General features: G+C 53.6%; 9 protein-coding genes across 9 annotated transcripts; 4 read left to right on the top strand and 5 right to left on the bottom strand.

Moving 5' to 3' along the window:
- Positions 1-132: 132 nt before the first annotated feature.
- LTS14_006198 (uncharacterized protein) lies at positions 133-1,185 on the top strand (the record flags this gene model as incomplete). The annotated part of the gene is made up of 1 exon (XM_064838896.1): positions 133-1,185. One exon carries the CDS (start codon positions 133-135, stop codon positions 1,183-1,185), a length of 1,053 nt encoding a protein of 350 aa, XP_064693721.1.
- An 881-nt stretch (positions 1,186-2,066) lies between these two features.
- On the top strand, positions 2,067-2,699 carry LTS14_006197 (uncharacterized protein; the record flags this gene model as incomplete). The annotated part of the gene is made up of 2 exons (XM_064838895.1): positions 2,067-2,598; positions 2,650-2,699. The coding sequence occupies 2 exons, from the start codon at positions 2,067-2,069 to the stop codon at positions 2,697-2,699; spliced, it is 582 nt and encodes a 193-aa protein (XP_064693720.1).
- Positions 2,700-2,969: 270 nt separating this feature from the next.
- On the bottom strand, positions 2,970-3,797 carry LTS14_006196 (uncharacterized protein; the record flags this gene model as incomplete). The annotated part of the gene is made up of 1 exon (XM_064838894.1): positions 2,970-3,797. The coding sequence occupies one exon, from the start codon at positions 3,795-3,797 to the stop codon at positions 2,970-2,972; it is 828 nt and encodes a 275-aa protein (XP_064693719.1).
- A 364-nt stretch (positions 3,798-4,161) lies between these two features.
- Positions 4,162-5,544, top strand: RAX1 (Bud site selection protein, Revert to axial protein 1; the record flags this gene model as incomplete). The annotated part of the gene is made up of 3 exons (XM_064838893.1): positions 4,162-4,319; positions 4,466-5,374; positions 5,442-5,544. 3 exons carry the CDS (start codon positions 4,162-4,164, stop codon positions 5,542-5,544), a joined length of 1,170 nt encoding a protein of 389 aa, XP_064693718.1.
- Positions 5,545-6,167: 623 nt separating this feature from the next.
- Positions 6,168-7,870, bottom strand: LTS14_006194 (uncharacterized protein; the record flags this gene model as incomplete). Its single annotated transcript, XM_064838892.1, has 3 exons — positions 6,168-6,438; positions 6,499-7,673; positions 7,733-7,870. The coding sequence occupies 3 exons, from the start codon at positions 7,868-7,870 to the stop codon at positions 6,168-6,170; spliced, it is 1,584 nt and encodes a 527-aa protein (XP_064693717.1).
- Positions 7,871-8,252: 382 nt separating this feature from the next.
- LTS14_006193 (uncharacterized protein) lies at positions 8,253-8,956 on the top strand (the record flags this gene model as incomplete). The annotated part of the gene is made up of 4 exons (XM_064838891.1): positions 8,253-8,340; positions 8,390-8,523; positions 8,575-8,643; positions 8,696-8,956. 4 exons carry the CDS (start codon positions 8,253-8,255, stop codon positions 8,954-8,956), a joined length of 552 nt encoding a protein of 183 aa, XP_064693716.1.
- A 388-nt stretch (positions 8,957-9,344) lies between these two features.
- On the bottom strand, positions 9,345-10,264 carry LTS14_006192 (uncharacterized protein; the record flags this gene model as incomplete). The annotated part of the gene is made up of 2 exons (XM_064838890.1): positions 9,345-9,687; positions 9,741-10,264. The coding sequence occupies 2 exons, from the start codon at positions 10,262-10,264 to the stop codon at positions 9,345-9,347; spliced, it is 867 nt and encodes a 288-aa protein (XP_064693715.1).
- Positions 10,265-10,638: 374 nt separating this feature from the next.
- LTS14_006191 (uncharacterized protein) lies at positions 10,639-11,583 on the bottom strand (the record flags this gene model as incomplete). The annotated part of the gene is made up of 2 exons (XM_064838889.1): positions 10,639-11,461; positions 11,531-11,583. The coding sequence occupies 2 exons, from the start codon at positions 11,581-11,583 to the stop codon at positions 10,639-10,641; spliced, it is 876 nt and encodes a 291-aa protein (XP_064693714.1).
- A 1,107-nt stretch (positions 11,584-12,690) lies between these two features.
- Positions 12,691-13,568, bottom strand: LTS14_006190 (uncharacterized protein; the record flags this gene model as incomplete). The annotated part of the gene is made up of 2 exons (XM_064838888.1): positions 12,691-13,271; positions 13,325-13,568. 2 exons carry the CDS (start codon positions 13,566-13,568, stop codon positions 12,691-12,693), a joined length of 825 nt encoding a protein of 274 aa, XP_064693713.1.

Below are 13,568 nucleotides of genomic sequence, written 5' to 3'. Positions count from 1 at the left end.
GTTTCTCGCACACAGGTAAGCCCTTTGTTATTTCCTTCCCATATCCACTACTCGCCTACAACTATTTCCCAAGCAAGTCTCGGCTCCACAGATTTTCGCCATCACTGTATACTGCCAGACAAGGCCGCCACAATGAAAGAAGCGATCGTTCACCCAGGTCCTCGCGTCGAGATCATCGACTCGCCCATTCCGGAACCAGGCCCAGGTCAGGTAGTAATCAAGACCATCGTCTCCGGCTCCAACCCGAAGGACTGGAAAGTGCCCGAATGGATGGAAGATCAGCCCTCAATGAACCAAGGCGACGACATAGCCGGCACCATCCACGCCGTAGGCTCCAACGTCACCGAGTTCCGCAAAGGTGACCGTGTAGCAGCTTTCCACGAAATGACCAAGCCCGGAGGCAGTTATGCCGAGTATAGTCTTGCGTGGGCACACACGACTTTCTTCATTCCGGAGAAAACGAGTTTCGAGGAAGCTGCCGCCATCCCGTTGGCTGCTATGACTGCTGCGGTAGGATTGTTTGCTGGTGACAGGCTTGGCCTGCCTCCATCTTGGGCACCTGCCACCGAGCCTACGCCTTTGCTTGTTTACGGCGCGGCGTCCGCTGTGGGAGTATATGTGCTCCAGCTCGCGAAGAAGTCGAATATCCATCCTCTTATCTGCATCGCTGGACGAGCACAGGAGTATGTCGAGGGTTTTATCGATAGATCGAAGGGCGATACCATCATTGACTATCGCAAAGGCGATGAGGCGATTGTGAAAGGCGTGCAGGAGGCATTGGGTGGCAAGAAGCTGTACCATGCCTACGATGCCGTAGCTGAAAAAGGCTCACCGCAGAACATCGGCAAGCTTCTCGCTTCTCCTGGTGGGCGATCGACTTTCGTCCTGCCGCCACCAGGCAAGGGCTGGGATGGGAAGTTTGAGGGTCTGGCGGACGAGGTGCATCAGAGCATGACTATGGTCGGCAGCGTACATGACAATCAGAAGGAATTGGGCTATGTCTATTTCCGGTACTTCACTCGTGGGCTGGAGGAAGGCTGGTTCAAGGGGCAGAGGACAGAGGTCGTGCCGAAGGGCCTGGAGGGTGTGCAGGGTGCGCTAGAGAATCTGAAGGAGGGAAAGGCGAGTGCTGTCAAATATATCTTCAGGATTGCTGATACGCCTGGTATCGACGGCGGAAAGTAAGCTCGGGATCGTACTTCGCAGCGACGGTGTAGCGAGCTATGAACAATCGTCCTCAGTGCTACACCCCTACGCAAGTCGTGGCTTTGGCATCTCACTCAGCACAAAATAGTCACGTGATAATGCTCGGTACGTACTTTGTGGACTTTTTGCTCCAGTACGTACTTTGTGGGTATTTCGCTCCGTCCCTGCGTTCTTATGCCGTATCTCACCCATTGATCTGTTAATCTTGCTCAAGCACACAAATTCTAGGGAGAATGTCGTATGACGAGTCCAAGATGGTGTCCCCTAGGGCTGGGTTTTCCTACTATACATGGCCTGATCCTTTGGCAAGGCTGGGTGGCGCCACTGTGCAGCTCTGCACGGGCGACTTCGTGAGCCAGCGATAACCTTGTCGCGGGACTCTTGAAGGGCCACCACATAGTGTCAAGAGTACATTAGCCTGGATCTCCCTACTATTACACAAAGGAAGCCATGGTGTACACCACGACGATACTCAACACCCGCGCCGCCGAGATTCAAGCCGCCGACATCTTTCCCCCCGGCCACTGGAGACGCATAGCGGTACAAAGACTAGTCTGGCGAATTTGCTCTTCCTTGATATTGGGCTATGTGTTGGCATTCGGGCTATTCTTCAATCCTGCTCTCTCATTTTTGGTACTGCTACTATTGTACATCTACCGACGCCTTCCCGCCAATGGTCGCGTCCGTACCTTTGGCAGACTCGTAGTGGAAAAGCACCAGCTCGTGATCGGAAGAACGTTTCTGTGGTTCAACCGAAAAGCAACGAGGTTCTCATGGGACCTCTACCACACCATCGGGCGGAAAGAAGCGTTCAAACAAGACTACCTCGAGGCCTAGCGAGCACGAAGTGGTGGAACACGATGGCTGTATTTGGATTTCTAGGTCAAGCATCTTTATCAATGCCCATTCTGTTTGACCCACACGATAATACTATCGGCAACGATCGCGAGACGCTCAAGATGCTAGGGATGTGCTTGAGCTTGTTGCAAGTCGAGCGAGGCTTTACTGAGCTTCTGCTCCCACGTACTTTGACTCGAGTCGATCGTGTGCAGATACTTCCGGGGACGACGAATGCCATGGGTACCCGGGTGAACACTCTCAATCTTGGTCGAGGCGACAGCAACAACATTGCCGACCTCGAGCGACCAGATCGGCTTCCTGCCAACCAACGAACCCTTACGACGACCATTCTCCAGAATCCAGACACCATCGGTATCGAGTTCGTACGAGTCCGCGACACCTTCGCAGTCACGGCCATCAGTCTGTCGCCTTTCGTGGCTTCGATGCTATTCGTAGCGATATGGATGGGTCTCTTTATTGGCAAGTTCGGCGGGGACGTACAGTTGGTGACTCAGACTGCGTTCTCCGGCGCGGCGTATATCGTCACGGCAGGTGCGTCGGAAGTAAGAGCCGAACGCTAAGGGCGTACGCTAACATGCACAGGTGCTCTATTCATTGCGCTCTTCGCTTACCTGGATAGTCAGTCTAATTAAGGTCGCTGAATGCAATGGCAGAGCGTTGCAGTGGCTATTGAAGTCTTGATCTTGTCGTTTTGAGGACCACTGGCGAATCTGCTTGGGTCATGCTTGTCGTTCCAACTCAATCTTGCTGCCAAGAGTCAGCGATCTATCAGTATAGGATGCGTAATATATCTACGCTTATTCTCGTAAGTGTTGCCTCGCGGATCGCAGTAACGCAATCGGATACCAAATTGCAAGTCCAGAACCAGATTGACACATTGTATCTTGTTTGTATAAGATCAGCTACTCAGCACTCGTTCGCTCAGCCGGTGTAGACCTTGCCCGAAGAAGTGCCTGCACCTCCTGATGGCCCTCTTGAACCGCCGCCTCCATAGGACTTCCGAACTTCCCACCCCCCGAATTCACGGTAGCGCAACTGTCCAGTAGTCTTCGCACGACCGCAAGGTGCCCGCCACGACAAGCACCTTGTAACGCTGTGCCATAAAATCCTCCAACAACATTGGGATCCGCACCCATGTCCAGCAGCATTGTTACGATCTCCTCCTCTCCAGCATCTGCTGCGGCCGACAACGCAGTACCGTAGATTCCTCCTTGTGCGTGAATGTCAGCCCCGTGCTTAAGGAGCAAATTGACTGTGCTCTGATGTCCACCATCTGCCGCAGCCTGCAAAGCACTACCGAAGTACCCTACCGGAGATGTATTCACATCAGCACCGTGGTCGAGGAGCATGTGGACGATATCGATGTGTCCGCCTACACAGGCTCCCTGTAGCGCGGTGCCGAAACCGCCACCTTGGATGTTGACGTCGGCACCTGCGGCAATAAGATATCGGACCGCCGAGGCTTTGTTGCACACGGCGGCGGTTTGGAGTGCGTTGCAATAGGAACCACCTATCAAATTGATATCTGCACCATTAGCCAGCAGGAGTCGGACTAAGGCGAGATGGCCTCCGCCTGCGGCATTATTGAGAGCAGTGCCAAAGTGTCCGTTAATGGAGTTGATGTCAGCTCCTTTTTCGAGTAGTCCCTGTACTTCTTCCTTCATGCCATCGGATGCAGCCTTTTGGAGCGGGCCTTCTTCCTGTTGCTGGCTATCGGTATCATTGACCATGGTGGCGGTTTGCTTGGGAGTAGCTCAAGTGCCTGATACATGAAGCACGAGGAGAGTGGAGAGCTGTCGTATATGTCATATAGCTTAAGCCTATCTTGTTGGCTGTTGCCGCTCTAGTCGGTTGCAGTCGCTATGTGTGAATCCATGTATATCAGTTCCGCACGTGTAAGCTTGTTGCTCCGTGAAGATGGAAAGCCTGTGCATTGCCGGATTCTGATTGGTTGTCGGCGCATGAATACCGACATCACCACGCAGCAACACACACACACACACACACATCCCCGACCTCACTGCCATTGCAACCGCCTCCTACATCCCCATCACCAGCTCACCACGCTTTTGATAGCACCAGTATCCAGCGACGATGGAATCGCGATCGACGACCCCCGAAGGTGGCACGCGAGAACGACTGCCGAATCTGTTCGAGGTGCTGTCGCGGCGGACATTGGCGCCCGTCGACCTCTTCTCCTTTTACATTTACATGCGCGATGTGCAACGGAGTGTGGATTATCTGGATTTCTGGTGAGTCACATGATACAGAGACATGGGCATGGGCATGGGCATGGACATAGGCATGCGATGAAACCATTCGTGGGAAGAAAGATATGGCATGAGGGTTAGGTATAGGAGAGAATATTGGGCTGATGATGTACAATCTAACATCACAGGCTCGATGTCTCCCAACACATGTCGCTCTGCCGCCACTACGTCCGCGAACTGCGCCGAAGCGTCCTGATCTCCACGCCGGACCTCGAGAAAGGCGGCGCGGGCTCCAAACGCTCCTCGCAAGTGCTCGACAACTACAACCTCGAGCGCACCTCCTCGGACCAAGGCCCCAGCGGCACCCAACCCCAACCCCAACCCCGCCAAACCAGCAAAGAGCGCGAACGCCTCAGCACAGACCAACGCCTCTCCGCCTTCCTCCGCGACGACCGACCCACAGGCCACAGCCCGCAAAACAGCACCGCGAGCCAAAAATCCGAACAAAATACCCCGGGCTCCGAACAACCGCCCCGTCCCTCGTTCGTAACGGGCACAGGAACCAATACTCCCTCCCCGCTAAACAACAGCAACGGCAGCCCCCACCACACAGTAGCCCGGGCCGACATCCGCGCCTCCGCCGAGAAAATCCTCTACACCTACCTCCTCCCCGGCGCCGAACGCGAAATCATCCTCCCCCAAGGCATCCTCAACGAAATCACCACGGCAATCGAAAAAGAAGGCCGCGACGACCCAGAAGTCTTCGATGCAGCCAAAGACTACGTCTTCCAAGCCATGGAACGCGACGCCTTCCCCGGCTTTCTGCGCGCCAAAGCCCTAGGAAATATCGTGCAGCCCAGCCTACTCCTGCGTCTGATCGTGGGACTCGTGGCCATGTTTGCCGGGTTCTGGACGGCGTTTGTTCTGATTTTCTTGGGGAAAGGTAGGGTAACGCGGTGTTGGGTTATCTGGCCTTTTACGTTTGGGGTGTATTTCTTGGCGAGTCATCAGTATTTGCTTGATCCGATATTGGCGTTGGTGGGGTATAGTGAGTATACTATTGGGAGCGTGCATCGTATCAAGGAGCCGTTTATCAGGTGGGTTGGACCTTCTCTTATTTTCTCCACGTGAGGTTTTTGTTTCGGCAGCTGACGTTATTCGTAGGAAACTTCTCAATAAGCGGGCCATGATGTGTCTCGGCTGGATCTTCATCATCGATGTCGTGCTCTGCTGTATCTTCATCCTGGTGCCAAGTCATCGGCTATGAATACGCCATGCAGGCAGTACTGGAGACGGCAAAGGAGTCTGCAGTTTTCTTGATGTCGTTCGCGAAGGGGCAGCGCGAATCATGCTCGGTGCAGCTAGCGAGCCGTGGGATAATCTCGAAGCAGAGGTGGAGGCGATGTACCCGAATTTGCTTCACGATTTGCGCGGGTTCGCGGCGAGCAGACTGACATGGGAGACGGGAAATTAAGCAATCGGATGATTCTCTTGATGAGTTGATGTGGCTATCTACTTTGTGCGTCCCTTGGAGGAGGGGCGCTGATGAACTAATAATATTGATGCGTTCTCGTTCTGGTCACTTCTCACTCGTCCGGTACGGAGCACCGACAACCGCGCGGGTATTTGCTTACCCAGCCATCCGGTGGTTCGCTACTTATGCTCAGGTCCTCGTAGTCCTTCTCCACCTCATCATACACGCTCCATTGATACGGCTTGAGGACAGTCCAACGGAAAGATTCCGAGTGAAGGGTCACACGGGAACGGCAGCTAAACCGTGACATGACGATCGGACACACTCACGCTGGACCTGCGTACTATCGGTTAATTCGTCCTGCACAGCCCCGTGCTACATACGTACAGATCCCATCGAGCAAAACCGCAACATGACTACGATCCAGCCGGCCTCATCAGAACCTCCATCCGATGATTCCTCGGAAACAGATTAAAGCGATCGGTCATGACCATGCTCTCGCTCGTCACCGAAGGCGCCAGCCGCGCGCCACCAAAGTTCTGGAAGAACATGGCGGTCATGAGTCGGATCTCCATCATAGCCAGGTGATAGGCGGCGCACATGCGGGTGCCGGCGCTGAAGGGCTGGAAGCGGTCTTGGGAGATGGAATGGCTCTGTGCTGGGTCGAGCCAGCGCGTGTGGTCCCATCTGTGATACTGTGTCAAATCGGGTTGAGCAAGGATGTAGTAGTACGTTTCAAAGACTTACTTCAGTGGATCTGGCCAGGCGGCCGGGTTGCGATGTAAGGAGTATGCTTGCGTTGACACGGTGGTGCCTCGTGGGATGCGGTATTCGCTTAGCATCGTGCCCTCGAGCGTCACATCCTCTTTTCGTCGCATGGCAGTTGCATTACCACCCCACAAGCGAAGGCCTTCAAGGATGACGGCTCCCAAGATCGGCAGATTCTCCAATGCCTCGTCCGTGAGCTCTACGCCGGCCACTTCGTTCTCGACCTGTCTTTGCACGTCGGGCCGTTGCAACACACACCAAACGAGATATGTCAAAGTCACACTGACGGGCTCCGCACCCGCCAACCGGAACCCCAGCGCATCAGCCGCGATCTCATCGTCTGTCAAACGAGTCTTGCCGGAATTCTTAAGCACCTCATCATCCTTAGCATCCTCGATAGCTTCCGCAAACACCGTCCGTCCATCCTCCCCCTTCTCCTTCATCCTCAACTGCGCAATAGCTTCATCCTGCGATGGATTAAGACATACATCCGCCTTGAAGATGCGCTCCGCCCACGGCCAGAAACTTGATAGAACGAACCGTCCAAATAAGAAGATCGGGATGGAGAATTCCGACCAAGCAATCATCTGGTGGAATTCCAGCGGCGTGACGGGGTTCGTCTGCCCTCGTTTCCCTTGTTCCATCAGCCCGAACCCTTCCCCGAATGTCAGCGCGAACATGACGTCGTTGCCGAATAGCATGAACCATTCATGGACGTCGACCATGCCGCCTCCCCTGGACGCCGCATCAGCCTTCATGCCATCGACTGCAAGCTCAGCGGTCCGCACGATCGGTCCTTGCATCGTCCGTCGCAAACTCGCCTGGCTGAACGTCTTGGTGTAGAAGCGCTGTCGGATATTGTGGTGTTTTGGGTCCACGATCGCGAAGACGTTGGCCGTGATGTGGTCGGGTATGTGGCTCCATTTCCGCCACTTGGTGCCTACGGCATGGATTACCTTCCCGGCTGCTGGGTCGCAGGTCACGACCTCGTTGTGGGCGACTCGGACGTAGGGGCCATAGTGCTCGTGGAGTGCTTGGACGTAGTTGACTCGGTTACCGGCTAGGATGTGGAGTTTGAGGCCGAGACCGGTGTAGTGGGCGTACCAGGGGCCGGGGATCTTGCTTAGAGGCGAGAACCATGCTTGACGTATTCTCTGTAGTTCCGTCAGTGTTTATGTTTGGGCAAGCGCCTGCTGGATCTCGCGATACTCACATCGCAAGCGAAAGAAATGAGTAGGAAACCGACAAGTGTCGCAGCTGCTGTGCCGATATCGCCAAGTTGGTCTCTGGCGGGTTGAAGCACGTTCAAGACCGTTTTTGAGGTCCGCGTAAGCAACGAGGCTGTAGACATGGCCACTTAGCACTGAAGCTGACGTGAACAGAGAGCTGTGAAATGAGTAGACGAACGTACCTGCATGTCTGACATTGTTCCATAGTAGTGTAGGTATTATTGGATTGGAGACTCCGGCTTCCGAGTTGGGAGGTGATTTAAGTGTCGAAGGAGAGCTTCCGGCTTGACGTCCGAGCTGCATTCCATATATCGTGATCGACGGCGTCCGAACACCTCTCGCTGGTCACTATGCCGCCTGTTACGCCGTTCCACTTCGATCATGCAGCTCGTAGTGATCTCGGGTGCGATGGGCTAGGCATGTAGAGGATGACACTAGTGCATTTCAATGAGATAGAGATGATTGTATTGGTCCCTTCGCTGTACAACAAGTCAAGCTCACACTATGGACAAGGCACAGCAAGAATACGTGAAAACGCTAAAGGTCGGGCACGTCAGACCTAGCGAAGTTCCATGGCGTCGCCTTGGTCAATGTAGGTTTGAATTCTTGGTCTCACCGGCAATTGCTAATCTGGTTTGCAGATCTCTACCGTGTATTGGAAGATGGTAGCCAAACGCAGATGCGATTGTGTATGATTGAAAGCTTGATCCCGCCCCATAGCGATGGACCAGTCTTCCACTGGCATGAGATGCACGATGAAGGCTTCATTATCACCGTAAGGTTATCAGCGATTCCACCAGGGCCCACGTACTTACACTATGACTAGAAAGGCAAGATCAGGTTCCATGCGTTGGGTGCGGAGCCCATCGACGCTCAAGCGGGCGACATCATCACGGTAAGCATGATCGTTTGGGGACGGATACTCGCAAGGGTTGATGAGTCGAAAGGTACCAATCCGACTGCCGCACAAATTCAGCAACCCCTTCGACGAGGAAGGAGTGTTTATTAACACAATCACACCGGGCTTCTTTGTGCGGTATTTCGAGCATCTCGAGGGGTTGATCGGCGAGGGCAAGACGCTGACTCCTGAGGTGAATATGGCTGCGCTCAAGCGCTTCGCAACGATACCGGTGGATGAGGAAGCCGTTCACAAGTTGATTGCGCAGGCGAAAGCCAATGGCGGCCACGGCGAGGAAATAGATCTGTAGTTTGGTGGCGAGACCGTGAATTAGAAGATCAATAAGACGATACAGCCGTGAATACGCTCTGGTCTCCAGTGAGTCGTGCACTGCGGTCTGTAGCTGAAGTGCCGTCGTTGGCCAGCTTCGCACCTACGACAGATCCATTCTCGATGCCTTGAATTGTCAATCAGCAGCAATGATTCAGAGCAACCCAACTTTCAGCGTCCGACACCTATTATTGAACGATGCAGTGAATTGTAAAAGCGAGGGAATTGATCAACGCTATCGCGCCAATTGACGTAGCACAACACCTGCGGTGCGCGCGTATAAGTTCTATCGAGCTTCCCTCAGCAAGCGTTGAACCTCACCAAGTCGCTAGGTCCCAGTCAACACACATTAGAACGGTGATTATCGTCTATAGCCGCTGCTTCTCACTTCGCTTCACCCCAGAGTACCAGAACAGAGTGCCAATGGGAGGCAGAACCATTTCCTCACCATGCTGAATGTCCCACCCGCTCAAATCGACACCCTTTCCCATCGAGAACAGATTCGTCGTCTCTTCGACCGTCCGTCCACGAATGCACGACACGACGCCATCGAAGATGTAGTAAAAGGGGAACAAGGGGATGAGATAGGTGAATAGTAGATGGAATGGCGACCAGCGATACTCGATCCATGTCGTACTGAGCGCGCCGAACAACGATGCGAGCGCGGTGTATGTGATGGATGGTAATGTGCGATGAGTGATCTCGAAGATACTGTTGCAAAGGATCAGATTGTTGCTGCTACTCCCTGTAAAACTCAGGCTCACATGAATGCATCCGCCTCTTCGACGGCACTGCGTAGGATCTTGGCCGCAGCAGGGTCGTCGAAATGGTGGAAGCAGAGGTTGAAGATGCGACATTCTTTCTTGCCGGGTTCTGCAATCCGTTTTGCATCTGCTGCGTCGATCGACTGCGGTTTGAAGGTGATGTTCGGTTGTTCTGCTGATAGCTTTTTCCAAGCTTCCACGTATGGGGCCCAGTCTGTCAGAACAAAGCCGACTGGTGCATGCCCGCTGGCCTCTAGCTGCTTGTTGATGTACTTCTCGAAGAACGGTGTCGGTCCACCGGCTCCAGAGCACGCGTCTATAATCGTATACTTTGCTACATTGTCGATGCCACCCAGCACTCTTAGCAAGACGTTACAGGCCTGGATAGCGAGAGAGTTGCCATTGCTGGATTTGACTTGCCAGAGCCGAGCCAGGGAAGAATGGGCGTGATCTCGAAGCCAGTCAGGACACCAGGATGTGTCTTCGATCTCGGTCAGATGAAATCTTGGGAAGAGGACAGCCATATTGTTGATAGACGGTGAGGTGTGAGACAGAAGTCGCCGTAGTATGGCGAGATGAAGTCAGTGGTCGAGAGTATTAAGCAGTCCCACTCGGCAGGAACAGTCGCACATGCTCATGCAAATCTGACATTGAATATGTCGGCCGGCGTCCGAAAAGCTGCAGATTGTGGAGGAACGACATTTCATGTCCCGTAGCAGCGATTAGGCATGCCAAGCTGACGATTCCGCAAGCAGAACACTGAATTGAAATACGGAGTCACTCGGGCAGGATCTCAGTGTGCGAGTGCGTCAAGAACAGATCTCCTGACAACGATGGAGAAGTGTAGATGAGGCTACTGAAAGAGTTCATGCTGCCAAGCTTCATACAGAGTGAACTATCAATATTCGACCATCTGAACGACTCGCCGATTCTGACCGTCTCCTGAGCTATATACTGGTGCGAAATGGTCTGCTTGCGGCGTGAACGGTATGGGGGGCCGTCGCGCTTTGATGCCTTGCGCCACTGGAGGCACGACGAGTAGCTTCCACAGTCGCTCGTCCTGGAGAGCCTTGGTATCATCTTTATGCAACATGACCATAATCTCGATGATGTCTCTTTGCTCTTCATCAAAGCCTCCGCGTTTGCGTGGGAGTACGATCGCAGCACTATCGATTTGCATGAATGGCGGCCGGACGAAGGTAGGTTGACCCAAAACATTTCCGAAGGACATCTCGTACAGCCCGAATCCCGCCCAGCTGGTCATGCCTAGATCCCTCCCACTTGTGATCGACCATGCCGGAAACAACGCTGGAGAGCTTTCCGATCGTGTTGCAAGCGTATAGATTTCCGCCACATTCCTCGAGTTCAGCTTGTCTGGAGATAGTGTAGATGCGATGGCGTCACAGACATGGGCCAAGCGATACATAGATGTGTCGTCGGCCGTGATCAACGCAGTGGTAGGTAATGCGGTAGCGGTGTAGGTGTAAAAGTTTCCGAAATATGGATCTTCATCTGGAGAAAAGTCTGGATGGACCCTTCGTCGAGCATCCGATGGCATGCCAAGACGACTCTGCTGAGGTTGCGAGAAGGCTTCTGGACGTCGACGTTGGCGTGCTCGAGTCAGTGCTGTCCAGAGAATGGCACAAATGACCGTATTTGTGGTAGGTGGTACGGCTGTGTGTTCGCCGAGCCGGGCTTTCATTTTGTCCACCTGTGACAAGCTGATGGGCAGTATTGTGTTCGTACAGTGGCCGAAGTCTGGTTCAAATGGCATTGGCTGTGTCGCATACCCAGCATTGGAGCTCAAGAGCCTTTGGCGAGTAGATGACCATGTTCGGCCCATGTGCGGTTGTAGCGCGCTGCAAAGTCGCTGATTGCGATCCGATAGAGCAATGCTGGGTGCTCCTAGACCCGACAATACATTCGACCAGATGCGCAGAATCTCCGCGTACCCGCCGCCATCGACTACGCTGTGGTGAATGCAGACACATAGAATGACTCCATCGTTTGCATCAAAAGAGAGCAAACCAGCTGCCATTACAGGCGGCCCGCTGCGCTCGAGCATCTCGGAGATCCTACCGGGCATCGGCCACTGCCTTTCTTGAATGACGGCCGCTGGCATGCCATCTTGCTCGGCTTGACAAAAGGATCCAGGTAGTGTACCAAGGTCTACTATCGTGGGACAAGCTCCTTCCTCCCAAGAAACTTGCAGTCCAGGATTGCGATCCGACTCGTCCTTGGTAGGCACGACCCGACCTCCCAGCCAAGGAAGACTTTGGCATGTTCCGTTCAATGCTGTCTGTAGCTTTGGAAGCAATCGATCTGCTGAAGCAGTAGTCTTGAAGCTCAAGGCGATGCGTCCATAGAATCTAGGAGGTATAAGATCAAGCGGCGTGAGGTTGAACGAGTTTGTAGCTTGTTTGGTCGACTGTAAAGTCAGATTCCGCCCACGACTTCTCACGGAGCGTAGCCAACTGGATGGAATCGACGGCCTGCTGTATCTTGCTGCGAAAGACAGCAGCTGCAAACTACGCTGGCTTCCCATTTTAAGAGCCCTTGATACTTCACTGAAGCCGAGTAAGCTGGCGAGGAACGATTACACAGTGCAGCCATAAGCCCATGGTAGTAAATCATTTGATCGTCGTGTGCTGGTTGGTACCATGGAGTCGGCGTCCGAACAAACAGTGTTGGGGCCGATACCGACAAGCGGAAGATATCGTAACCTCACTAAGCTTTGCACACACTCTCGATACGCCCTTTCTTCTGGCTTTGGAATGAGCATAATTGACTATGAATCTGTCTTGTGGTCGATATATTTGCTGTATGAAGCGAGCAAAGTCTAATCAGTGCGCCGCAAGCTCGATGTCGAGTCACTGGAAAACCGTCTCGAGACCTGCTTATCTTCTTTCGCATCTCGGGCGCCGCCAATTCGCTCAGTCTCATGTTCCATCTAAGTGGCGGCCGTGTCCTCCACGGCCTTGACGCCACATGCAGAATCATGCATTTCCGCCTCTCTTTCCTGTTGATGCTTGATTTGAGTTGCTGCCGTCTCTTCCGCAGCCTCGACATCTCCCGCAGAATTGTCGGACACGGCCTCTCTTTCTTGTTGATGTCTGATCTGGATCTCTGCGCTTTCAGAAGCGCCTTCTGCATCTCCTGCGGCATTTGGTATATCCACATGGCCCCGATCCTTGTGGCCGTTTTCTTCAAGACGATGATCCACGGTGGAAAACTCAGCTGAAGGCTTCTGTGCCGGCTGCTCAGTTTTCACCGTGTTGCCGTACGTGTCGTGTCCTTTCATAGGCCTGAAACCATTGGTGAATACTGGGCTGGACTTGACCTTCTCCCAGTCATGCAACATCTTCCCATTCTCAAGCGAGCATTTCACTTCTTCGCTGCCTCGGATGATCAATTCTTCTTGGTAGGTGTCGACGGCTTGCTCGAGCGTTCTCTCGCCGCCAACCGTTTGCTTGATGCCAGCGATGAGGTTCGAGATATCACAGATACAATGGTTCAGACCTTGTCCACGGTCTGTGCGATTTATGTCAGCTCTGCTCGTGCCGCATAACGACAGGGCGACCTACATGGTGGCATAGCATGAGCGGCATCTCCTACAAGCGTTAGCCGACCTTTGCGAGAATTCCAGGGCTTCGTGATCCAGTAGCTAATGTCTGCACGGTGTACTAAAGTGTCTTCTGGAATCCAAGCAAAAGCGGAGCGAGCTGGTTCCTCCAGCGTGGCAGCCTTCTCTTTGATCATGGCCAGTCGTTCCGGGTAAGACAGCGAGTGGTCAGGGTTGCCGTTCCAAGCCATTGCTAAGTGGAACAT

The sequence above is a fragment of the Recurvomyces mirabilis genome (assembly GCF_035927965.1).
Source record: "Recurvomyces mirabilis strain CCFEE 5264 chromosome Unknown scaffold_15, whole genome shotgun sequence".
Taxonomy (NCBI): domain Eukaryota; kingdom Fungi; phylum Ascomycota; class Dothideomycetes; order Mycosphaerellales; family Teratosphaeriaceae; genus Recurvomyces; species Recurvomyces mirabilis.
This window is presented reverse-complemented; position numbering and strand designations above follow the sequence as displayed.